The sequence below is a fragment of the Silurus aristotelis genome (genome assembly GCF_946808225.1).
Source record: "Silurus aristotelis genome assembly, chromosome: 14".
Taxonomy (NCBI): domain Eukaryota; kingdom Metazoa; phylum Chordata; class Actinopteri; order Siluriformes; family Siluridae; genus Silurus; species Silurus aristotelis.
The window spans coordinates 21,654,894-21,681,944 of record NC_139587.1 but is presented as its reverse complement, the minus strand read 5'-3'; the positions used below and the strand labels follow the sequence as shown (position 1 = coordinate 21,681,944).

Below are 27,051 nucleotides of genomic sequence, written 5' to 3'. Positions count from 1 at the left end.
TCTAATCCCAGAGATCCCTCATGTCTGTGTTACCTTCTGGTTCTCCCTTTTAGTTATGCTGCCATAGCGAGCCTTGCCTGAGTCCCAATTGCACAGTGACCTTAACTTTCATACATTAATAAGGACACACAATAATCCATATCCTCTTCCTGTCACCCCTCTTCTCTCTCACTCTCTCTCTAAGTTAAACATGCTTTTGAGGTTCCAGTGTTCACTGTTCCTGCCCCTCTTCCCTCCACGGATCTTCCCACTTTATCCAGGCCTGCCTCTGGATAGTGTTCTCTTCGTTTTGAGGCCACTCTGTGCAGCTGGGGATGGTTTCTCATCAACGGCTTGGGTGGTTTCAGGAAATTACAGAGTAAGAACAGGAGCTTTGAGAATGGATTTGGATTGTAGTTAATGCCAACAGTCTGCTACATTGACTCAGGACTACATTTTGCTTATTATCACCATCACTGCACCCCACATCATATATCTGCAATAAATGGACATTTGGTGTAACCCAGATGAGGATGGGTCCCCTCTTGAGTCTGGTTCCTCTCAAGGTTTCTTCCTTATGCCATCTTGGGGAGTTTTTCCTTGCCACGGTCACCACTGGCTTGCTTATTCCACTCACTTTTCTACCCATGCTACCCATCCCCATTATGTGACAGTAAGCATACATAACAAGCTCCATTTCTCTTCCTTTCTTTCTTCATCGAGCTCCACATGCTCATGAGATAATATCGATCATATCCCCTTCTTCTTTCTAGACTTATCAGATTCATCCTGATGCCCTACTTCTGGATGGAGTTCTTGTCAGCTGGAAACTCCTTGCTGCTGCTGCTGCTGAAGATGGCGCCACATTAACAACCTAAATAGCCATGAGGTTACCGTGAAAAGCTAAACTCAAGAACCATGAGCATGGATTTGGACTGTAATTAATGTAAACCCTCTGCTTCAACAGCTTAGGGCTACAGTTGCTAGAAACACTCGCACTCAGGTGTTCCGTTGATCAGAAAATTGATAACTTCAATCTTAAATGAATTTTTGGCATCACTTAGATGAAGATTGGTTTTCTTTTTACGATTTCTTTTCAACTGTTTATCCTAATACCATATCAGGGAGTTTTCCATGCCACAGTCACCACTGGTTTGCTTATTGGGGGTTTAAACTTACAGGGACAATTAAATGATGTTAAAAATCATATTCTTGATCTAATTATGTCTTTAAAGTTGCTTTGGATGAGCGAGTGAGGTTCCAGGTCGGTCTTTTAAACCACAGAAAATAGAGACAGTAAACAGATTCGGCCTACTGTCTCTGCCAGAACCTTTCAATCAACAAATAGGATATCCTTAAAAAAAATGAGTACTCCAAGCTGAGTCTATTCATGTATTGCATTTCAAGAGACTACTTTCAAGGTCACAAAGTGCTTGAAAGTAAAAATTCCATCAGCTTGGGAAAAATGTTCTGTCTACCATGACAACACTGCTACTGCACAGCAAGCACTCTGCACTCGAGGCAAAATCTTCCGCCATGGCAGAGTAGCACTAAAACAGGTCCCAACATAAGGGTGAATGGTGGAGAGAGAGAGAGATTCTAAACTACTATGTTCTAAAATACAAAGCTGACAATTGTTTTTGACGAAATTAAAAAAAGAAATGCAGCCAGACACAGCATAAGCTGCCATATTTGGTGCTCTGCAGACACATACTTTCTTGGTATGTTTGAAGCTGTGGCATGGTGCTAATAATGGAGCAGTGTTTAGAGAATGGGAAGGTTAAATGAACGTACTGGAAGTTAAAGAGCTTGGCAGCTAACCGTACAATATTAGTTTACTGGCACACTGCTCCAATGTTTGGCATTTTAGTATGTGAATGTTGGTGGCACGATGGAATTGCTACTGAAAGACAAGTTTACCACAGTCAATAAAAAACACATTGTGACAGGAAGTTGGTTAACATTAGGATTTTCATCATTTATTCTTTTTTAACAGAGACAGCTATAGGAGGAGATGAAGTTGAAATGATATGAAATCCCACCACCTGTTTAAAAAAAAAAAAAAAGACTGAAACTGCATGACTATATGCAGGAACATAAATCAAGAGAAAGCATTATAGTGTCAAATTTCAACATATAAAAATACAGATTTAAAGAAGAATAAGTTACGTCTGCAAACAAAGAATAGGGATATATTTTATTATTTGTGTGTATATAATATATATATATATTTCACATTAATCCCCCCCCCCTGCTAGTCACCCTTGATTTCTCCTGGTCCATGCTCCTCCAAAACTGTCATCTATTGCCTTAGTACCAGCAAAGTGCATTTCCATTCTTTTCTAACAAGCCTCTGCTGAAAGTGGCGTTGTGTTTTCATACACATTCAAACCCCCTCAAGTCTTTTACAGGTTGTTCTTGTTCTGAAATCAGCTTCAGTCTTTGGATCCAAAGCCATTCCGGGTCCATACAATCCATAGAATAGCCCAGTGGAGTGTCCCATGTTAATGGTTTAAGTAGGCCAGATTGGATTTTCATCAATAAAATGCCACCAAAAAAAACAACACAGCTCTGAGGAAATAAATGATCAAAAAACAAATTACTTGAACCAAAAAGAAGAAATGAAAATAGAACACTGCCACCTATTTTAGACTACAAGAAATTTGTGAGGAAAAGCCATATGTACAGCATCTGGATAAGTTTCTCAAACTGTTTATTTTAATAAAATGGTGTGAGGTGAAATGATGAAAGCTTCTACGGTACTATTTGGAAGAAATCCTGGAATGGCTGGGGAAGTCAAAGCCTGAAGAGCTAATGGGGCACTCCAGAATGTCACTCTTGTTCTTGCCCACGTTTGGATGGGGGCACCAGGTGAGTGGGCAGCTTGCCAGGAAGCTCGTAGCCCTCCAGCTTCACTTTGATCAGATGATTGGCCAGCGCAAACTCGTCGTCGTCCAGGAATCCATCTTTGTCCACATCAGCCAGGCTCCAGATCTTGCCAAGTACTGTATTTGGCAGCTTGGATTTCAGCATCTCCTTCTTGGCGGCAGCCCCCGACACCTTGCCATTAATAGGTGAAAGAGTGTAGAAGATTTCGTCATAGGACGGCTTGTCACGGGCTACAACCCACTCAAGCTCATCAATGCCCTCGCCCGCACCCTCGCCATAACCGTGGCCGAACGGCCCGTTCATGGTGCCATCGAAGGCGCCGCCCTTCACTGCCTGAGAAGGCATAGCTGCCTCTTCCTGGCGCACAAGTGCCATGAGCTTGGCAATGTCATTGGCCAGCATGTCCTCCACAGCTTCTAGCAGTTTGGGCTTCAGGGCAGGGAACTTGGCAAAGTCTTGGGAAAGCAGGAGTTCCTACAGAGGGGAATAACAGTCTTACTAACCACTAATCTTAAAAAACAATGTATACTTTATTGTGAAATATTCGCTAAAATTCAATTTCTAAACACAAACGGCGGATTAGTTTCAGTAAAACTATTCAGTTCACTATTCATCTATTTATTTATTTTTTGTTGCCTTTAAGGTATTTTCTATAGTGAAATAATTTGTTTCTGTGGATGTGCAAATGTCATTACCTGCATCTTCTTGAGGTTTGGAAAATCGCCTGGAGAAATGTTGTGTTCCTTCTCTATTTTTTCATAGATGGCACCAAGGTTGGAAATTAGTTCTTTCTTCTTGTTGTCTTTGCCAAACACACTGGGCATTTCCTTCTTCAGAGAGGTGATGATGTAAGCATGAACCTGAAGAAATAAAACAGCGTCGTCACATGTGACAATTAAAACTCACTTCCTGCCTCACCGGTTGTGAAACACAATAACGTAATGATGTTTCACCACCTCTTGTGATATATAAGGTAAAGGTTTAAGCAGTCGAGGTTTGGTGGCTCGTGTAGGAACTTGTTGACATTAAGCCGAATGAAACGGCAAACACGACAGGGCTACCACACTCGCACCTGTTCTGCAAGCAGTCTCCGTGATATGAACCAGAGGCTAAATTCCTCACGCTTATTTTCCATACCTTGGCAAGACGTGCCCTCTTAATCAGATCGTTCAGCTTTCTCAAGGCAGCATTCCGTGGAAGACTCTGGATGTCTCGGAAAAGGTCTTGCTCCTCAGCCTCAAACAGCTTCCTGTTATCTGGCACATGGAGAGGCTGAGCCCAGAATGAGCCGATGTAGACCCGCACCACCTCCGGGGTGTTGATGATCTTTCCTAGTGACCACATGAGGGCACCGTACACCCTCATCAGCTGCTGCGTGCTGATCTGGTCTGCTTTGTTCAACACCACACGCATCTTGTCTTCGTGGTTTTTCAAGGCTTTTATCACTTCAGAGAACTCATCAGAGATGTCCAGCTTGTGGGCATCAAAGAGCAGGATGATGCGGTCCACACGCTCCGCGAACCACTCGAGTACAGCCGCAAAGTCGTAGCCTGCAATAAGTCGGAGAAAAAAAAAAAAAAAAAAAAAAGACATTCACGAACTTTTCACGCAGTCGTACATCTCCTCTAGGACTTGGAGAGATCAGAATATAGTGATATGATGTACAATGTGTACCGTGAAGATATCTTAAAGTATAATTGCCATTTTGCCCAATCGTACTCTATTGTCTAATGTTTGGAGTTCTATACTACCCAATAGACTGTGTACATTCCACTGAAATCCTTAGAGAAAGTAGAAAAGCTTAACTTTGCTGTGGTCCTCCAGGACTTAAATCCCAGGATCATATAACTAAATCACAGCCACCAGTTGAGGCACAAAGAAACACAATGGGCTGCAGAGGTGCTGCATTTGGCTTGCAATAAAGCAAACGCACAGAGCCATGTAAAACAATGCAGCATGTGTTTCCCAGTGACAGGAAGACAGCAGGCATGAAGGCAGTAAGCCATACGATAATAAAGAAAGGGGAATGTATCATGGTTTTGATTAGGAGTCCTGTCATGTGATCTGAAAAGACTTTAGTTGGTGTTTAATGCCAAAAACACAGCCACGTAGTCAGAGGCTCTGCCTACCACAGATATCTGTGTGTGTTAGTGAGTCTGTGAGAGAAAAAGAGAAAGAGAGCGAGGGAGAGCGAAAAAGAGAGAACGAAAGCAAAGTAAACATCATGAGGGCATGTCAGGGGTTCAAATGGAAACATTTCTTTCTGCCAAATAGATTTTTTAATTTTCCGACACAAACTTGACTCCACGTCTCCAATGAAGAAAAGCAGACGAGTGCTCTCGCCGCTTATACACTACATCAGCGATGGTTAAATGTTTTGCAGATAAAGTACGTTACGATAACAAAAATATATTATTTGCAGCATCCAAAGCATAAGGCCTACTACATCTACATGAATGTTATTTATTTATTAGAACCAGAATGTCCTTTTCTAACGTAACATAAAACTGATTCGAAGAAAACTGATATTAGATCTTAGTTGGTGTGATTTAAGGCATAACATTAACAGGGTAGGGTTCAGATTTTTACCACTGGAACAAAATGGGGAAAACTGCATGCTGCCCAGACCAATGTCATTTTATTTTCAGATCTTTATACTTCTCTATATTTATTTAACAACTAATTCCTTTGATTAATTTGTTATTAGTTGTGATAAGATTGTGGACTAAATGTTTTTTTCCCCTCACAGATGGTGTTTATGCTTAAAAACCACAATGACCAACAGGCACTGGTACTCACGAATGAAAAAAAAAATACAAAAACAACCATACTGAAGATTTATAATTCTACAGGTTTCTCGTTCGTTTAACACGAGAGCTAATGTGTTTTCCATTGTGATTACTGAGATTACATGATGATGATTATTAGGTTAAGTGTGTTGTGCATTCTTAATCCTCTGAGTGACTTTCACACATGGAGTCTGAAGACCTCAAACCCTTCCCACACCCACTCTAAAATCTCTCACACACAGACTCATCTGCACTAAAACAGCAGCATGTTGTGGGGAGGAGATGATACTAAAATAACAATTAGTCTGCTGCAATGAGTTTTAGCTTTAGTCTGTTGTAATAAATAAATAAACAAAAGCCATCACAAGGAAACCTAAGCAACAGCATGGAGTTACAACATTAACTCCAGGCAAGACTGGAACACAAAGGCCTTTTGAGTGCAGGCCTTTTTAAGACAGCCATGCTAGCACTGATTATGTGCAGTGTCAGCTAGAGTCTGCTCCCAAACGGCTGCAGCTGAATACGCCATTTCCTCCTGAGGGTTACAGTGAGCTCAAAAAGGTCTGAGAGAATCCAAACTCTGGGTAGGACTAATCATAGCAGATGTGGTTGGGGTTAGCTGACAGGAAACCAAGCCTGGTGCAACATCAAAACCCAATGTGTAGCGAGGCGCCTCTTCACTGAAGTAAAAGGAATGGAAATTCCATTTCTCTTGCACATGCCTCTGAGCGAGTAATGCAGCACTGTGTTCGTCATTTTTTATATTTTCCAAAGGAATGTGAACATAGAGGGGATCCAGTTTAAAAAAAAAAAATTAAAATTAAAAGACTTATAAAGAAATATATATAATCGCTCCAAACACTGGACTGTCCATATCAATCACAGCATAACTCTACCTAGAAAACGAGGAGTTTCTCTGGAGGATTTTTGAAAAAAAAATTGTTTTTGGGCCAAAGTTCATGTTCAGGGACATTAGATTTCGTCAAAGATTAATCAATTAAAGGAACAGGCAGTACCAACTTGAGTACATTTAAAAAAGTGGTAGCTTAGTGGTTAAAACCCAGCCACAACAAGCTGTTACTCCTGGGCCCCTGAGCAAGGCCCTTAACCTAATAGGTGCTCAGTTGTATGAATGAGGTAAAAAAAAAATAAAAAATGTAAGCCGCTCTGGATGAGGGCATCTGCATAAATGTCTCCTTGCCCTTATGCAAAACTCAAAGATTTCCCAAAAAGCCAGTTCACGTGCGACACGCCCTTGCTTCAGTGGCTCAGTGGATAATCTGATCTGTATACGCTTGATTTGTACTCAATTGTTCCTAATAACGTTCTCTACTCATTCCAGGACACTTATTCATCATATAACTGAATAATGTTTGTCTCTACTCTCTATTCAGTGCCTGCACATTATAACGATTGATAATTCCAGTATTCGGTGTCATCCTGAAGAACGCGGCTTTTCTTTTAAGTCCGGTTTCTCCTTTGGGTCTCCTGGGAGTTTTTGCTAGTCACTGTTGCTCATTAAGGATCTAACTTCACATCCGGCTTTCTGTGAAGCTGCTTTGTGTCAACGATGAGCATGGCACTATACGAATAGAGATGAATGCAGCAGTGTAAAGAAGAGCTTATAACATGTAAAGTACGACGTGCTGCTTCCTATGCAGATTAAATGTTCACAGAACCAAATATAAAAGATCCACCACACAACGGACTTCCACGGTAGAGCGATAAACGAATAAGTAAAAGTAAATAAAACAAAAAGAGCATGCGCGAATTGTCAGGTGCGAGGCGAGACATGCCGCAACTGAAAAAAAATGAACTTGAGGGGTTTTTTTTTCCTGCCATCAAATCGAGTTTCTCATAAATAACTCTGAATCGCACTACTGTATGACAATTAGGGAAGGAGTCTAAACTGCGGTTACGCCTAATATCTGCTTTAACTTCACTCGCAGTGCCCTCTTCATGAGTGTTTAAGATGCATGTCCTAGTCATATGGAGTGTGCGACGAGTTGGTAGAGTTCAGAGACCTTTGCTTCTGCTTTATTTCGGTTACCACTTCCTCTTTATCGTTTGGTGAAAATGCTGCACGTTTCTACACACAGTATGACGTGGATCTTGAGAGTCATCCGAGAGTCACAGAGGACGGGACACTGCTGCGCTACACGACTTTTGTTTGTTTTTTTTACGTTGTACTGATGGTTGGACTCTAAAACTGATATGCACTCTTCAAAATTTGGCCCAAAAAAAAAAAAAAAAAAAAGAGGTGCGTCATAGAAGCAGGTAAACTAGCCTTAGTAAATCATAGCATGCGTGAGACCAAATGTTGAGAGTTCGGAGAAGAGAAAGACAAAAGAAGTACAGAGAGAAATGTCCCCCAGGGGAGTTGCTGACCTCGGCTTATCCTCTGTTTCTCCCCTGACAGGATGCCTGGGGTATCGATGATACTGATACTCTCTAGAACAGGGTTCTTCATCTGAGCACACATAAACCTGCAGAAAGAGACAGCAACCAAGAGAGAGAAAGAGGGGGGGAGAAAGAAAAAAAAAAAGGATGAAAATGAGTTAAAACAGGTCTGATGAGCTTGAACAAGGTTGGTTGTCAGGCCTCAATCACACCTCGATCGCATGACTCTGAATACTGCTGTAAAAGTCTATAAATCTTTTCCATAAACGTAAATTATACCACGTTTGTGCTGTCGGCAGTAAGGTTCATTCAACGTGAACGGTCATTCCCTGCGAACGTGTCCTTGGAGACAACGAAAAGTCATGCTGTCACAAAATAGGAGCTTGTGCATAGTTTTTGTTCATGCATAAAATCAGATTACTGGACTGACTAGGAGAACACATTCCTGCAATTAAATGTCCTCATTGTATTCTAGAAATAGAGCATTTAATACAGCATTCTAAAACAAGCATTTTATCTACGATAAACCATAGGGGTAACTGTATAGAAACATTTATTTGTCCTGCTCGGTATCCCTCTGGCTCGGTTTCTCTCTATACAAATCTCCATTTGTTCTTTTGCCTCACCACTATTTTTAAATTCACATGCAAAAGCAAATGCCAGGCTGTCATAAGAAACGAGAGGTGGTCAGAACATTCTTCAGAAACATCTGAACGTCCTCCCAAATAGCAAAACAGAAAAGCCTCAGCCCTCCTGATGAGAGAAAGCGAGTTCGAAGTTCGAGTGGGAGGGACGACAGTAAGCTTTACTCGGGTAATCAGAGCGAGTAGGGCGAGTGCAGGGGCAGAGAGCGTTCAACGCCCATGACGTCGCACGAACGGCACTTTAAAGCGAACGTCGAAGGCGGTGTGAACGCGTCTCGAAGGAAGTGTGCGCAAGCTCATACAGGATGAAGCCTTCACAGTTGCAGGTAATGCAAGAATGGAACCAAACCAAAACTCGGGGGTGGGGAAAGAAAACATTCAGAGAGGGGGAGAAAAAAAAAAAGCTAAACAAAGCAATAGGACAAAAAAACAATCAACTTTGCTTTGGACAAACAAACAAAGCTGTGGGGGGAGAAAAGAGCTCATTTAAAAGAAAAGCATTTCTTAAGTGAGCTGCTTTAAAAGCAGAGCGGTTTGAGGAGCACAACCATAAAAGAGAAAAATAAGGGAAGCAGTGAGGAAACAGCTGATTGTTTGCACTTTATTGTGGGAAAAACGTTCAAGTTGACTCTAAAGACATTGTATTGTTTGGAACAATATTAAACAGAATGCTGTTTGACATTTTATCACAGCGGTTCCAGGTTAACAACCCAAGACAACACAACTCTATGTTAACCAATCAGCATTCACCGGGAGGCAGGCGGATAAACAGCACTGCACATGTGGGCAACGGACACCTGGCTCAGGTAGCGAGCAACAGGTTCCTGCGTGCCACGTTTACCCATAATCCCCCATTCATTGAGTCGCGAGGAAAATACGCATTAACGCAGAAGTACAAATCAGGCCTCGCCCTTCTCTGTTGGTGAATAGGGGAGAGAGAGAGCGGTTTGAGTTTACACAGAAAACAGGGTTATGCATAGTTGCACTAGGTAGCGTGTTCAGCTTTATCGCATTTGCACATTTGTAAAGTACAAAGGAAGGGAATGGGAAGCCATGTAGGATAGCGACCTGCAATAATAGTAAAGGTTTTTTTTATGCTTTTAGAGCAAAATTTTGTCATTTAAAAAAAAGAAAATTGACATGAAAATAAATCCCACAGGCCCAAACTCAACAATTTATAAACGGTTTGTTTGTGTCGACTATAATGTTTATGAAAAAAAGTGACAGAAAAAAATAGAGGTCCCCTGGTGGTCTAGTGGTTAAGATGCAGCGCTCCCACCGCTGCGACCAGGGTTCGATTCCCGGTCAGGGAACCATCCCCAGCCACTCTTAGTGCCGGTCCCAAGCCCGGATAAATTGGGGAGGGTTGCGTTAGGAAGGGCATCCAGCGTAAAACATGTGCCAAATCAAACGTGCGGAGGATCCGCTGTGGCGACCCCTAACGGGAGAAGCCGAAAAGAAAGTTTTTTTTAGTTACAGAAAAAATAGAGAAGCATGTATGGGAACCAAACAGCAATTACAGGAAAACAAACACGTGATTAACGAAAGAAAAAAAAAAAAACACAGGTTAGGTACACTAATTCCAGTTTCACTCTTCCTTCTGAATGACCTTTAACACCGCAGCGCTGATGCAGACTTTCCTTTCTGGAGTGTTTCCATAAAAGGTCAGGGAAAGGAACAGTTCAGCACCCAGAACAAGAACTAACCCCTGCCTCAAGGTCTGTTTTGCTTGAAAAATAATCTGCTTCAGCATATTTAGTGTAACGGTCTTACAGGCATCTGCACATTATCTTGCAAAGTCAGTTTCCCAAAAGAAAAAAAAAAAAAAGTGGTTCTCTTTATCAGATTCACACATTTTAAGAGTGAAATCCTGTGCTGTCCCTGAGAAGAAGGATGCAGTTTATTTTGAAATACCAAAAGGCCAAATATGTAATTGTGGAAAACTTGGTGTTACATTAGCTTAAAAAGTACAAAGTGCAGTTATGAAATTCTGTCTCATCAGATAAGAAACTCTAATATCAGTCCATGGTGTGCTTCGTCTTGATTAGTCAGTGTGTGTGAGAGATATATATAAATATATACATACATATATACACACATACATATATACACACACACACACACACTTTTATATTAAACTAGGTTCTGTTTGTTTGACAGAATGGATCGTCCCCACCATTTACCAAGCATGACAGTGTGTGTTTGCCACCAAATAAATGGTTGTTGTCATAAGTTCCATTGACCTTCTTTGTGTGACCGAAATGGCTATAAGAACAACTAAACATTATGCACATTAGAGCACTGTTAAATCTAACTCCAATTATTCAAGGGCCAAAAATGAAACTGAGGTGTTTTTGTATCATCTGAAGTTGCAGCAGGTTGGAAAACCCCTACCAGAAGAAAAGGACCAATTGATTTGCTGTTTCACTTTCAGTTGTTTAAAGTCAGTAAAAGCCCCTGTTGAAGGTGGGTGGAGGTCAGGTGATCGGTTTATTACCAACATGAATCAAAATGGCATGGATGATGTCTCACTCCATCATCGGTTAGTCATTACAGAATGGCTTTAGTCATGCCAAAAACCCAGAACTTCAAAAAGCAAAGTTATTGTAACAAAATGAGTTTTATCTCAGCACTACACAGAGTATTGTGGGTTTGAATCATCTTGGATAACATCATCTGTTTCCACACAAGTGTTTCTGTGAGTGCTGGTTGAATTGCCATACCCACATGAATCACAATCCTCCTAACCATGAGCTTTTACAGAACTCCATGCATAGTGACAATCACGTCAAGGCTTTTAAACAGACCTTGAAATTTGTTTCAGCAACATTATTCTTCAACAAGGTCAAATCAAGAGTTTACCAATAAGTCCTTGATAGATCAAAACCAGCTGCAACACAATGAATGTCAGTAATTTTCCACATTATGTCATTGCAATGAAATGAATCCCAAACACACCCTAATGGAAAAATGAGTAACAATACATTCTTGGCCCAAAACCACTTCATCTGGCCTACACACTGCTGTGGGTTAACACCAATGAACTCGACCAAGTTTGACCTCCACGATACGGCAATTACTCAACTTGACCATGACACAAAGCCGAATCTACACTCTCGTGGGAAAAACAGCCAAACTATTACATGACAACTTAAGGTTACACAGATTTTTCACAAAGAAATATACAATTCAAATACTATAATAATATCTTAAAAAGGCAAAAAACAGGTATGTGTTCGAGACCCCAGTGACAAAGAAAAATACAGTTTACACCCCTTTTCCCCTCAGTGTATATCCTCCCACCCACACACTTAAACACTGGGCTATTTTCCAAATGAATGTTTATGGGTGGTTGTGTAAAAACGGCCACCTTGGGTAGAATATTAGCATCGCTATTGCCATAACAGCAATCAACCCTAAATGTTCAACCAAATCATAGTGTCAAATCAGATCACACTGTCCAACCAGGCCAGAATCACCAAGTTTTAACCAGAATAAAATAGCACACTATTAAAACTGTTTACATTATAACTGGATCCCAGTGTTAAACCAGATCACACAAGATCACACAGATAAACCAGATCCCAGTGTTAAACCAGATCACACAGATGATCAATTGTAAAAACAAAAATGCAGGATCACATCATTAAAACTGGTTACATGATAACTGGATCCCAGTGTTAAACCAGATCACACAATGGGACGATTAAGTTTTAAAAAATAAATAAATAAAATGCAGGATCACACCATTAAAACTCACTGGATCCCAGTTTTAAACCAGATCACACAATTAAATGATCAAGTTTTTAAACAAAATGCAGGATCACACTTAAATCTGGTTACACAATAAGAAGGATCCAGATCACAGGATCACCCAGTTGATTAGAATGGATCACGTGTAGTTCGTGTTACACATTTCCCTCAGACTCTCTGATTAATAGAAACGTAATGAGGGTGGATTAGTGTGTGTGTGTGTGTGTGTGTGTGTGTGTGTGTGTGTAGGACACGCCGCTGTTGATCTTTACCTGTTGAGAAACGCGTTTCCGAACGCGTTAAGTTTACGGAAGGGTTTTTTCGGGTCCACCACCAGAGCGTTTCCCGGAATGACCCCCTCCTGCTCCCCGTACATCACCGCTATGAAGGAATCCGTGGTGGGCTCAGGTCCGATCCGCATCCCGGGGAAATCCTGCTCCATCAGGTGCCGGATGAAGGTCGTTTTTCCGGTGGAATACTGACCGACCAGAAGCACCATGGGCTTGTTATCGAAGTCGGCATCCTCAAGCGCCGGGGAGTGGAAGTCGTGGAAGCGGTAGGTGTCCTCCAGAGGGAAGAGCTTATGACGGTACAGACGCTTCAGCCCCTCGGAGACATTTTGAAAAAGCTCCGGCTCTTTCTTTCCGTTCCTACTGGACCAGCTAAACATGGTGGAGCTTCCTAATGAACCAGGCTACTGCAGAAAGCGTGTAATAAAGCGAGCTGTGCAGGCAGGCGGAGAGTCGCGGTGAGAAAAGTTGAGACGGTGCCGCCCGTGTTCCGGTCACCTCCCCGAGCGAACACACGGCGAATCAATCAGCAAAGTTCAGCCGCAACGCACTTCTCTTTTGTTTTTCAAAAAAAAAGCCCGAGATTGTGAAGCTCTGTCCAGTCTGGAGAGAGTGAGAGAGAAATTCAGTGTGATTTCCTCTATGAAAATGAAAGACGCGCTGCTGGAGCTCTGACACTCACCATTTAACCCCGGAGCGACTGCGCCAACTGTACGGAGGAGGAAAAGCGGAAGAGGGAAAAGAAAAAAAAACTTAATTTCAAAACAAAAGTCCTTCTTTTAAACCGCGCACTTCCGTTATAAATAGGCCTCGTAGGGACCATACAGCAGGGCTCATGATAGGGTTATGCATAACTAATTACAATAGCGTGCATATTAAATTGATATTATAGGTTTTACTTATCAATTTAATTGTTAAATATATAATTTACTTCGATATACAGAACACCGCTGAAGGCCTAGGTGTAGCCTGCCACTACTATTATATATACTGTACTAGAACACTACTGTGACATCCCAATTTGTATATTTGATTGACAGCCTGCCCAAATACTAGCTGTTTTTTTTTATTTTTTTTATTTTTTTTATCATTTAACACATAACAGTGCAAAGTAATGGAGAGTGTGTTAGAGAAGTGAAGAAAAGAGTGCAGGCAGGGTGGAGTGGGTGGAGAAGAGTGATAGCAGGAGTGATTTGTGATAGAAGAGTATCTGCGAGAGTGAAAGGGAAAGTTTATAGGACTGTGGTGAGACCTGAGATGTTGTATGGATTAGAGACAGTGGCATTGAGTAAAAGACAGGAGGCGGAGCTGGAGGTAGCAGTGCTGAAGATGTTGAGATTTTCGTTGGGAGTGACGACGATGGACAGGACTAGGAATGAGTTTATTAGAGGGACAGCGCATGTAGGATGTTTTGGAGACAATGTGAGAGAGGGTAGACTGAGATGGTTTGGACATGTGCAGAGGAGGGACATGGGGTACATTGGTAGGAGAATCCTGAGGATGGAGCCACCAGGAAGGGGGAAAAGAGGAAGGCCAAGGAGGAGGTTTATAGATGTGGTGAAGGAAGACATGCAGGTAGTTGGTTTGAAAGAGGCAGATGTAGAGGACAGGGGGGTATGGAGACGGATAACCCCTAATAGGAGCCGCCAAAAGACGATTAAATGCATATGTTGCTGTATTATACAAACTAAAGACAAAGCAGGGTGGTGTCATGTTTTAGTTTAGGGTTGAGATTTAGTACAGATTACAGCCTGACTATTTACAGTCCTCAGAGACGTGCAGTCAGGTGAGGCAGTGATGAGGCAGTGCATTTTTGTAAAAAGTCTTTTCTCTCTGATCTGTGTCATAAGTGCAATTTTATTGCTAAAATCACGACGTTCGTCTGTAAATTCCTGGCGAGGCACAATGAAGTGCAGAAGCTGGTACATCTGCCTCACCTCGGATTGTGCAATCCCTTTAACACTGGCCTGAGCCGGAAGCATGACCTGGGACAGTTTGTGTGAATCTCACCAATATACTGTTTGTAGACTCTTATTTGCATGTGATTGCCTAGGTTGCTTCTTTCACATATCTGTGGAAAAGCTTGTTGCTTTCGATAAAACTGCAGTAAAAAAAGTAGCATGAGAGGCAGCCATTACCCCTGCCACATGGGGGCCTGCAAAAGCCCAGGTACTAATTGTATAACATTAAATAAATGCCTAATCAATCCAAGTTATTAAGAATTAAACCATTTAACGTCTTTTGGGGTTTATATCAGTGTAAATCTGTCTCTGTCTGTCCAGCGCCTCACACGCCCTAGACCTAGGATGCAAAAAGCCCTTGTACTGATTGAGCCACAGAATCCAGCGTCACGTGCTTTCTGTGTGCTGCATGGGACAGCTGCATGCCCCCGACCACAAGGCAAATTACATGCAAACCACATCTGCACGGTTTAATTTGTGTGCACTTTGTGTTGGTTAAATGCTGCAGATTGAATTGAAAGTGCTATTCGAAAACGAATCACTTAGAATCCAATACAATATAGAGTGTACATTTTGGATGAAGTCAGCAAAAAAAATTGAAATAAAGAAATCGCTGCTAAGGGCAAAGGATGGACCAGAACGCAACAAAGAACTTAATTTGGATAAGTCTATTTGTTTAAAAAGTAATGTAGAAGTTGAATCTCATGTGCAGCACATGGGGGTGGGCCTGCGGAAAAAAAAAAGGGAATTCAACCCATGCAAATATACTAGCACAGTTTCAAAATGTTGCAAAGATTATTTATATTGAAAGAAAAAAACATGCACAAGTTTTTATTATTCCAAATAATTTTTCACTGTGACATTTCGGTTTTTTCCCCACACCCTTCACCAAGGCACCAATCACACATACTGAAGATTTACACGTGAATGATTCACCTGTGGATGCACAATGTCCAATATGCAGACCTATGTACACCTAAGCATTTCTTAGAAGGAACATAAAACCAACATGGATTTGCAGCATTGCAACTTTAATCAACCTTAAATCAATCAAATTAAAAAGTAAAAAAAACACAAAGAATCACTCTTTTCCAGTCCTGCTCATAGACTAACCCCTGCCAAAGGTTTATTTCTTAACTTTTTATTTGCTAATACTCCACAGTTATGTTTGGCCAAATAGAGGTAAACTGATCCTGAATTAAAGTGGGGATGGAATGAAAATGGACTGGAATTAATTTATTCCAGGGCTGACAGAAAGTGGTGGGAGAAACCAGAAAGTGGTGTTTAGAAACCAGAAAGAGTTCTTATTTTGCGTTTAGACCATTTTATGTAGAACTCTTTAATAAACTGTTTCCCATTGTAAAATAAGTTCAATAAGAAGCGCATTAGACAGCCAAGACTCATTAATGACCCAAACCACCCTTTTGTATCATTTCTTTGTATCACTGTATAAATATATCAAACTACACGCAGAAGCTGCAGCAACCGTGAAACTACTATTTCATTCATTCATCCATTTATTTATTTATCTTCACAGCTGACAATCCATTTAAACCTGATCAGAGTTACAAAGGATTTGGAGATTTGGGGAAAGTGTAAAGCAGAAATAAATCCTGAATGGGTTTCTTGGATGTGCACACTGCACACTGCACACTGCACACACTCATACCCAGGGTGTTTTCGCACTTGGTAAATTTCCAAGTGATTGCCGATCGCAGGCATGTGTTCTATTTGCTTGACATTTTGTTTATAGATAAAGAAAATGTGAGAGTTGCGCTACATACGTAGCTCTAGTTTTCTGTCAGCCAACACGTAAACAAATTAGATTGCTTTCCGCGGGGTCGTGTGGTCCAACAATTAGGTCAGCAGTACAAGGTAGCAACATGAAAGATCCACTAATAGATACATTGCACTAACAATTGTGCAATAAAGCTTCAGTTCTTATGCAGCATGAATAATAGTGATGTGTCACTGACAGGAAAAATATTATTAGTATACAGTATGTGTGTAATAATATATTTAATGAATTCACACTCACACTCACAAGATGAACAGTCAGTTTTTTTTTCACTTTGTTTATCTTGCAAATCATAGCATTGTGTACATTTTAAAATACGTATTTTAAAAGACTTTAAAAGAGTTCTCATTCATTCTAAAGCACTTAGGCTATATACAGCCCGTTCCCTTTCAGACCTGATTTATCAGGACACAATGTGGTGTATTTAGAAATAATTTATTTATATGTTAAACACCTTTAGAGTTGTTAATATACCAGCTGGCATGTTTTTGACATGGGTAGATCACAGAGGATCCGAATAATTTACAATAGGTGAATAATGGCAAACAACAATAAAACAGTATAGTGCAAATATAAGTAAAAGAGTCATGTAAGAACAATGTAGCAAGAAAAAAAAAAGGCACAGCAAGACAAAAAACAACTTTTTTTTATTTTATTAAGTTTATTTGTTTACTATTTGTCATAGTGTAGGAGAAGATCTTGGTGACTCTCTGCAGGTAACAGCTCCTCCACTGGAACTTAGAAGTCTTCCATATGGAGAGACTGTTACATCCAGCAAGCACCACATCTGAATGTTAAAACTGGCAAATGCATCTTCAAATGCAGATCTAAGATGAAGGTCATCTGGTACACGTGCAATTAAGATTGATACACTTAAAAAAAACACAATTAGAAAAGCTTGGTGTTTTGAGATTCAGATTGACCAAATGCATTATAAATGTTTGCCTTGCTAGATTTATTAAGTTTATGAATTTTGAATTAAGAAGCAAAAACATGGTTACATATGTATTTCTTTTCTGTGATAGAGCCAACTCACCTTTTTCTAACAATCCTATGAGTTCTGTACCCTCAGTATGTCAAGCACTTGGACAATGAACTTTACCCACTCCTGTCCCTGTTTCCTTGAAAGCAACAATAAAACAATTTGAACTGAAACACTTTGACCCCCTGTAACAACATGCTTTAAAATGTGTTAAAGAAACGTTTTCAAAAATTTGCGCAACATTCAGATTCACACAGTTTACAAACAAAATATTGGATTGTGCAGAAGTACATTAGAGAGCAAACTATCCGATATATGGGCAAAAAAAAAAAAAGATTACGTATTTCCACTGTAAAATTTACAATAAACAGTCTCAACACAAACAAAAAATGTGTTATCTTTTATCATCTACTTTACAAAGACTTTATCATTTTTTTCTACACACATTTCCAATGGAACAAATGACCTGTTCTTATCAGTTCTACTCTAATCAGATAGGAAATACCTTTATTTGTCCCACAGTGGGAAAATTTTTTATAATAATAGTAATATAAGCTACTTACAGTATTCACAGTTTCTATTGATTTTAAAATGGATAACATAAAATTCAAGATGTGATCAGAGCTTTTAGTGGTAAAAATCTTGAAAGAAAGGCCAAAGTCAAAATCAAAAGGATAGACATTACCTGCAACACCTTTGACAGGCAGCACGAAGTGTGCTGTCTTGAGTTCCTTATTGCCCGTTAGCTGTGTGCTGCAGTGGTTAGTAGATTATTACACATACATACGATAAATAAGTAACAAGCCCCACTCCCTATACTGTATCCGGTTTACAGATTTTATAATAAATACTTTAAACCTTGCTGAATTCACCAGTCCAATCAGAAATTGTTTCATTTTTTTTTATGTTCCTTTATAAATAAACCGTTCAACAGTACAAACTTTTCACTATTGCACTCATTCTTATACAAAATCATTTCTATTTCAAGAACTGATTTGTAAAGACTTGCATGGTCAACACTCATCATAAGTCAAAACTGGGCCTATTTTACTTCCAGTGAAGAGAAATTGCAATGCTACAGTATAAAATTAACTGTTGTACAATTAACTGCTTTCTTGAGTTTGGGGAAGAACTACATTTGAGTGTGGTGGTCACAGGGGTTATGAGACCCTGCTCCAAAGCAGGCTTAGTGTTGTTATCCCCACATCATGGTGCCAAACGTGTCACACTGCAAATATGTAATTAAGGGATTATAGTACCCAGGATGAATTGTTAGGCCTGGGTAAAATATGAGCAACAGTGTAAAATAGTGTGAAACACTTTTACCCAGAATTCTGTTTGCCAGGATAAAATATTTCTAGTGTGAAAAGCACTATAGGTGATTAATTTCCTCATACAATATGCCCTTCGTTTTACTCCTTACTAACCCTGTGTTAGTTTTAGTGTTAGTGCAAGTCTGCTAAATGCTGTAAATGAAACAGTGCACAGTAATGAAGTAATGTAATTCGTTACTAATTTTAAGTATTTCCATTGGTGGAGACTTTCACTTGAACTTCACTACATTTCCAAGTCAAATATCTTACTTTTTGCTTTACTACATTTTGCAAAATTAGTCGTTCCTTTTTATTTGAGTGGATTAAAACTTAAGTGGTCAAGCGCTCAGCAAGCCACCAATCAGTGTGTAGCACGAGCTCTGTTTCGAACTTGTTTTGAGTGCCCTTTGGTGGTATTTACTCACTGAAGCACCAACATACAGTCTAGCAGAACATTGTCAAAGGAATAAATGATGGAAGAAACTCCTGAGTTAAACAACACCCATGGACATTTATGCGATTTATTTTTTCAATTAGTTGAAAAGAAGGTTTTGGGCTCATAATAATTTTATTAGATATCAAGCAGTGTTTGTCTAATTAATATCATTATATTAATAGATCGGTGTGCTGAGATTAACATTAGTCTTTTCACATAAAGTTGATTAAGCAAAGAGTCTGTGGTAAAAAAAATTAATAATAGGGACATTATAACCATAATAAATCATAGTACTTTGGATGCCTAAGTACATTTGAATGCAAATAATTTTGTACTTTTACTCAAGTGAAGGTTTAAGAGGGGCACTTTCACTTTTATTGGAGTCATATCTTACCTACTGTATCTCTACTTTGACCTAAGTTCATGGTTTGTGGACTTCATTCACCACTGTGTAAATGTAAATGTTTAGTAGGAAGATTTGTATTTTATATATATATATATATATATATATATATATATATATATATATATATATATATATATATATATATATATATATATATATATATATATACATATACACATGTATATGTATATATATATATATATATATATATATATATATATATATATATATATATATATATATATATATATATACACATGTATATATATATATGTGTATATATATATATATATATATATATATATATATATATATATATATATATATATATATATATATATATATATATATATATATATGAGGTAACATATATATTAAAATGAGGTAACTTAATGAACTACAACTGTATGTTTTATGTCAAACATAAAAAAAAAACAATCTGAGCAAATCGTGTTTGGACTTTTTGTCCCTGTACTTTTGCCGTAGTCGTGTGTGGACGGGAGAGCTGCTATGTAAGCAACTGTACCGCTAAACTAGCTAACATGGCTAATAAATATATTATTACACAAATAAGTGATTAATGTGATATGAACACATTGCACATTTTTGTGTAATGGTTTTGTTTTGGGCTGGTTAGTATATTTTTATGTAACAAGGGGAGTTATATGTGTAACGCTAGTTGGGCTATGAATTTGAACGTTTGATCACAATGCACAATTTAGCCGGTTGGCTAATCTGCTAGCTGGTGCACTGTCTGTTAGCATGTTTGGGATGAGGAGTACAAATGAAGTGTGCCATCAGGGGGACAAAGTGTAACCATTTCGCAGAATTTGCTAACAAAGCATGCATGAGGCTTCATTAGCTATCCAATGTGTATGTTTAGCTAGATTTTACAGTGCACTGCAGAAAGATTAGTTAATTTGGGGTAAAATCATGCCCACACACACACACACACACACACACACACACACACATCCTGCTGCTCGAGATGGCTCTAAAACATAGCAATGTGTAATAGGTTATTTTATAATATAATATTTTTTTATTAAACCCTATTTTATTTTTCAGTAGAATGGCGGAGTTCACGACGTTAGAAAGCCTTTTGGAGATGGGCTTCAGCAGAAACAGGGCGTAAGTGATCAGTTTTGCTGGTTATCATCCACTGTTTTATTCTATCTGATTCTCCTGCACTAATAATTCACCCCTGTGTTGCTGTGAAAAGGGAGAAGGCTGTAGCACACACTGGCAACCAGGGCATCGAGAGAGCTATGGACTGGTAAGGGGGAATGGGAAAACTCAGCATCATTAGGAGAATGGTAGAACATCTGGGAGTTTCATTCTCCTCATTGTCTTCCACAGGCTGATGGAACACGAGAACGATCCAGACATAGACGAGCCGTACGTGCCACCAAAAGAGAACGTTCTAGGCTCTTCGGAAGAACAGATCCCGGCCGAGCCTGCCTCTGAACTCGGTAAGACCCTTTGTTCAGTTGTAACAGCATTGTTTTAAATGTCGGGTTTGAATGTAGGTTTGTTTTACACACATTTAAAAATAATTTCTCATTATTTCCCCAAATCAGACTAATCATTAATGTATTTATGTTTCGTAAATATATTTGATTGTTTTCCTCGTGTATCAATCCCAGATGCTGAACTAATGGATGAACTGGGAGACGGCAAACGCCCAATGACAGAAGAGGAAAAGAAAGAACAAATTAGAAGGTTGGTGACATGAAAAGGGACTAAATTTGGTGTAAAAGGGTGTTAACCATGGAAAAGAAATTCTGGTGTGCTGATGCTTTCGACTGATGCTCAGGCTTGAGGAGTTGATGCGGGTGAAGCAGGAGGAGAGGCGAGAGAGGGAGCGGCAGGATGAGGTGGAGAGGGAGAAACAGAGGAGGAAACAGGGCCAGGAGCTGCAGCAGGTCCGACAGAAGCTGCAGGATGATGAAATGAAGCAACTGGCTGAACAACGCAGGAGAGAGAAAATGGAGGACCGAATGGCCAAGTATGGAGAGCACCGGATTATAAAATGTGTTGGAGATCTTTACAGGGAGGCTTTTCTGTTCTCATTTGGTGTTTTTTTTTCCTTTTCAGGCAGAGAGTGAAAGAGAAGATTGCACGTGACAGAGAAGAGCGGGCACGCAAGGTAATTCCTTTTTCCTCTTCCTGTTTTTTCATTTTAGGGTTTATGGTGCTTTTTTCATACAACATTGTGTATACCTATATATACACACACACACACACACACCAATCAATATATATCCAACAATCCAACGAACTGGGATGCACTGTGTATTCTGACACCTTTCTATCAGAACAAGTAGTAACTTCTTCAATGAGCTACAGTTGCTCGTCTGTTGGATCGGACCACATGGGCCAGCCTTCACTCCCCACGTGTATCAGTGAGCCTCGGCTGCCCACGACCCTGTCGCTGGTTCACCACTGTTCCTTCCTTGGACCACTTGTGATGCATATTGAGCACTGCAGACCAGGAACACCACACAACAGCTGCAGTTTTGGAGATGCTCTGACCCAGTTGTCTAGCTTGCCCATTTTTCCTGCATCTAACACATCAACTTTGAGGACAAATGTCTACTTCCTACATAATGTATCCCACCCACAAACAGGTGCCATGATGAAGAGATAATCGTGTTATTTACTCACTAATTGTATAATGTCAATGTTATGCCTGGTGTGTGGGTGTGTATATGCATGTATGTGTGTGTATATAAATATAGATAGATATCAACTATTTATTACGAAGTGGAAGCGATTGGGAACGACAGCAACTCAGCTATGAAGTGTTAGACCACGTAAAATCACAGAGAGGCTCAGCGGATGTTGAGACGCACAGTTGCACAGAGGTCAATAGCTCCAGAACTCCAAACTTCATGTGGCCTTCAGATTAGCTCAAGAACAGTATGTAGAGAGCTTTATGGAATATTTCTCCATGGTTGAGCAGCTGCATTCAAGCCTTACATTACCAAGTGCAATGCAAAGCATCGGATGCAGTGGTGTAAAGCACGCCGCCACTGGACTCAAGAGCAGTGGAGACGTGTTCTCTGGAGTGAGGAATCACGCTTCACTGTCTGGCAGTCCGATGGACGAGTCTGGGTTTGGCAGTTGCCAGGAGAACAGTACTTGTCTGACTGCATTGTGCCAAGTGTAAAGTTTGGTGAAGATGAATTACGATGTGGGGTTTTTCAGGAGTTGGGCTCGGCCCCTTAGTTCCAGTGAAAGAACTCTCAATGCTTCAGCATACCAAGACATTTTGGACAATTTCATGCTCCCAACTTTGTGGGAACAGTTTGGGGACAGCCCCGTTCCTGTTTCAACATGAGTGCACAAAGCAAAGTCTATAAAGACAAAGATGAGTGAGTTTGGTGTGGAAGAACTCAACTGGTCTGCACAGAGTCCTGACCTCAACCTGATGGAACACCTTTGGGATAAATTAGAGCGGAGACTGCGATCCAGGCCTTCTCGTCCAACATCACTGTCTGAGCTCACAAATGCACTTCTGGAAGAATGGTAAAAAATTCCAATTAACACGCTGCTAAACCTTGTGGAAAACCTTCCCAGAAGAGTTAAAGCTGTTCTAGCTGCATTGGGCCAACATCATATTTAACCCTATGAATTAAGAATCAGATGTTACTCAAGTTCATTTGCATGTGAAGGCAGACGAGTGAATACTTTTGGCAATATAGTGTGTGTGTGTGTGTGTGTGTGTATATATATATATATATATATATATATATATATATATATATATATATATATATATATATATATATATATATATATATAAATATATACAGTACAGACCAAAAGTTTGGACACACCTCATTCAAAGAGGTTTCTTTATTTTCATGACTATGAAAATTGTAGATTCACACTGAAGGCATCAAAACTATGAATTAACACATGGAATTATATACATAACAAAAAAGTGTGAAACAACTTAAAAATGTCATATTGTAGGTTCTTCAAAGTAGCCACCTTTTGCTTTGATTACTGCTTTGCACACTCTTGACATTCTCTTGATGAGCTTCAAGAGGTAGTCACCTGAAATAGTCTTCCAACAGTCTTGAAGGAGTTCCCCGAGAGATGCTTGGCACTTGTTGGCCCTTTTGCCTTCACTGTGAGGTCCAGCTCACCCCTAAACCATCTCGATTGGGTTCAGGTCCGGTGACTGTGGAGGCCAGGTCATCTGGCGCAGCACCCCATCACTCTCCTTCTTGGTCAAATAGCCCTTGATGCCTTCAGTGTGACTCTACAATTTTCATAGTCATGAAAATAAAGAAAACTCTTTGAATGAGAAGGTGTGTCCAAACTTTTGGTCTGTACTGTATATATAAAATATAATATAATATAGTGGTCTGTCGAAATGAGTGATTAATGCAGCACGCAGTTCCGATTGACAATTTCTTTTTCATTCACGACGACCCTTCATTACGAAAAATCATTTTTAATCATTAAACATTTGTTTTACTGATGTGCCAAGTCTCAAATCAGCACTAAAATCCGTCATGGTGCACACACCCGCCAATCAAAACCGTCTGTGTGAAAACATAGCAAAAGTTTAATTTAGTGTCCTAATGATTTATGCAATTTAAAACACTATAATCTAAATCATGTACAAGAGTATTTTTATGAGCTGCCCTGCCATCTGAAAAGGTAAACAGGCTTGTGTAAGTGCAAAGATAGAGAAGTAATGGCACCCTGGTATTTCTGTGTTCTTTTTTTCCTCCAATGTGTCTAATAGACATGAACAAGTTCTTTGGAAAACATCTATGATGTTGGGTACGGGTTCACTGATAATAAACACATATTTGCATGTTGTTTAGAGAAACTTGTAAAGTGTTATTTGAAGGTATATTTATTACAGATTACAAAATGTGCTATTAAGTTGTGATTAATCACTAGTTAACATGCCCAGCATGCGATTAATTGCAATTAAATATTTTATCATTAGACAATACAATACATGTATAATCTGGAAGTCTTCTTTTAGGGAAAAGGGGTGGGGCTAAAAGGAATATGGCAAAATAATTTCCAATAAAGCCACAGATTAAAAAATTAATAAATAATTAAAATACAGTGCAACCTCAATAATCGTCGGGGTTAAGTTTCTGACCCCTCGCGAGTAACAAAACGTGAGGTTGTGACTACTTTTGATGGCTCCTTTTCCAAGAAAAATTGTACATTACTGTAAACTCAACATAAATTGTAAATTGTCATAAATGTTTTTTTTAACTACTTTAAATAAACTAATACCATAAAAGTTTTTCAACATTTTTATGTAATTTATTAGTACAAACTTTGTTTTAAAATGTAATTCTGAACTTGTGAGAAGCCGCTCATGGCTTCTCACAAACTATCAGATTTTTCACGAGTTACTCTTCGTCCGGTTCCAAACGAAAAGTCGCCGACTATCGAGGTCGCGGGTGTCAAGGTTCCAATGTACAAATATCAAATTCTTGCTGAATATTTCGTTTGTTCGTTCATTGTTTGGTGATCTAATACAGATCCCAGTAGCGCACGCATCAGTATTAAACACATTGTTGCCTTTTTATACTACTGGCTGAATAAATGTCTCTTCTTCTCACAGTATGGAGGCGGCTCTTCAAGTAGCTCTTCCTTGACATCTCCTTCTTCTGAGGCCACTCCTCAGTCTCCTGCTGAAAACCAGGGCCCGCCCCCAGCCAAGAAAGACTATGATGAATGTCGGATACAGGTTAGACCTTTCTCTCTACAGCAGGTTAGTGTCTGTAACGTGTCTAATGTCGCTCTCCCCCTCTCCTGCGTTAGGTTCGTCTATTAGACGGCTCTGCGCTGATGGCGGTCTTTAAGGCCCAGGAGCCTCTGGCTGCAGTGCGAGTGTACGTACAGATGAACAGTTCCGAGGGCGAGGACTTTACCCTCCTGTCCCCGTACCCCCGGCGCGTCTACTCAGAACTAGACATGGAGAAACCTCTACGTGAGCTTGGTAAGGAAAATTCATACAGTATGTGGAATTGAATGTGTGGCGCTGACATGTATTCATTTTGAAATAGCGCTGTTTTTGAATGACCTGGCGGCTAACGGTAATTTAAGTGTTTTGTTCTTATTGATCAGCATCACCTTTTATAGTAGTTTATGTATAAAATCATTCGGTCCACAGCTTTTCTACAGTTTATTAAAAGGTAAGGAGGTTTCTACGTATATACCATATAAGGAACTTCAGTGGTCTTTATTTTCAGGAGAAAAGCATTAATGCTGTTGTAGTAGATGAACCAGAACTAGAGGAAGGGTTTGTATTTGTGCCAGTAGCCAAGAGGTGCACAAAATATATGTACAGCGAGGTAATAAATGAAAGGACGGTTGTGCAGAATGAGTGATGAAGCATAATGAGTACAGATGCCTTCAGACAGATGTGATGAAGCCATTTGCCAGCTTCTCCTCTTACAGGAAAACATTCTTCAGACTGATCAGCTTTATCCATTGTATGATGAAACATTTCGTCCTGAAGGGCGTGGTAGGTTTCAACTATCACAAGCAACCAAAGCTCCAGGATAATTGAACACCTGGGGGGTTTTGGACAGTGTCACGACCATGCTTTCCAACATCAGCAACATCATTAAAACATTAGCAGAGAGAATCTTCTGGAAGAGCAGTAATCATCCTTTGATCACGGTCTCATGCTTATAGCAGGATTTATAAAAGCTATTGTGAGGGCTTCTGATGGTTCAACACTTCACAAAGTGATTTTCTTTTCTGTTTTGCCCATCTTATATACAAATCTGACCTTCATACAACAACAAAATAAAGCCAATATAACTTAGAGCACGCCACTAAAATACAGGTTTGACAACCTAAAGCAAGAAATGCATGGCATGTTGATCCCAGAAGGGATGTCCAGAGCCAATCACTTTTGTTCAGTTAGTGGTCACATTGTTTTATATCCCAGGCCCATTTTTATTAAAGGCATAGGAGTTTTTGTGTTCCTTTAGTTAGATTTTCAGTGGCTTTCATTGCTTGTTTTCCTTTTTCCTCAGGTTTGGTGCCTTCTGCTGTACTTGTGGTAACCAAGAAGTAAAGTCAAATGAGTTTTATCCACGTTCTTCCACTCCTTCTTATATGACCAACAGAAGACGCAATGGCTTACAGTCATGGACTGAATTTATACAGGTCATTTAAACAAACTCAGTGACTGTGGCTTCTACACAACAATAAAACATTCACACCTACCACAACAAAAAATAAGTGAACATACACACTCGAGTGCTCATCCTTCTTTCAGTGATTCTGCTATGTATTATTTCTCGACATGTTTGAATTTTTTTTTTTGGCCTGTGGCCCCACTGTAAATAAAAACACACTAAACCTTTACAGTTGCTACAAAACAATTTAGTCGTGAATGAGCCGCTCA

At 39.8% G+C, this 27,051-nt stretch overlaps 2 protein-coding genes and 1 long non-coding RNA gene across 6 annotated transcripts; 1 reads left to right on the top strand and 2 right to left on the bottom strand.

Annotated features, from left to right (window-relative positions):
• Positions 1–1,932: 1,932 nt before the first annotated feature.
• ehd1a (EH-domain containing 1a) lies at positions 1,933–13,483 on the bottom strand. The gene is made up of 5 exons (XM_083559741.1): positions 12,727–13,483; positions 8,046–8,143; positions 4,006–4,418; positions 3,564–3,728; positions 1,933–3,342 (listed from the first exon to the last, which is right to left on the bottom strand). Exons 1-5 carry the CDS (start codon positions 13,122–13,124, stop codon positions 2,812–2,814), a joined length of 1,605 nt encoding a protein of 534 aa, XP_083415867.1. The 5' UTR covers positions 13,125–13,483; the 3' UTR covers positions 1,933–2,811.
• A 3,784-nt stretch (positions 13,484–17,267) lies between these two features.
• LOC310736318 lies at positions 17,268–18,236 on the bottom strand. The gene is made up of 3 exons (XR_014536508.1): positions 18,171–18,236; positions 17,540–17,624; positions 17,268–17,375 (listed from the first exon to the last, which is right to left on the bottom strand). It is a non-coding gene; the product is annotated as an uncharacterized lncRNA (long non-coding RNA).
• A 1,822-nt stretch (positions 18,237–20,058) lies between these two features.
• On the top strand, positions 20,059–27,011 carry ubxn1 (UBX domain protein 1). Of its 4 annotated transcripts, none has more exons than XM_083559743.1 (10): positions 20,059–20,152; positions 20,709–20,771; positions 20,863–20,916; positions 21,000–21,112; positions 21,287–21,362; positions 21,457–21,648; positions 21,738–21,789; positions 25,252–25,377; positions 25,452–25,629; positions 26,678–27,011. In XM_083559743.1, exons 2-10 carry the CDS (start codon positions 20,713–20,715, stop codon positions 26,716–26,718), a joined length of 891 nt encoding a protein of 296 aa, XP_083415869.1. In that variant the 5' UTR covers positions 20,059–20,152; positions 20,709–20,712; the 3' UTR covers positions 26,719–27,011. The 4 variants fall into 4 exon arrangements, with proteins under 4 accessions (XP_083415869.1, XP_083415870.1, XP_083415871.1 ...); XM_083559744.1 differs by having other exon boundaries at positions 20,102–20,152; positions 20,712–20,771; XM_083559745.1 differs by having other exon boundaries at positions 20,137–20,272.
• Positions 27,012–27,051: the final 40 nt, after the last annotated feature.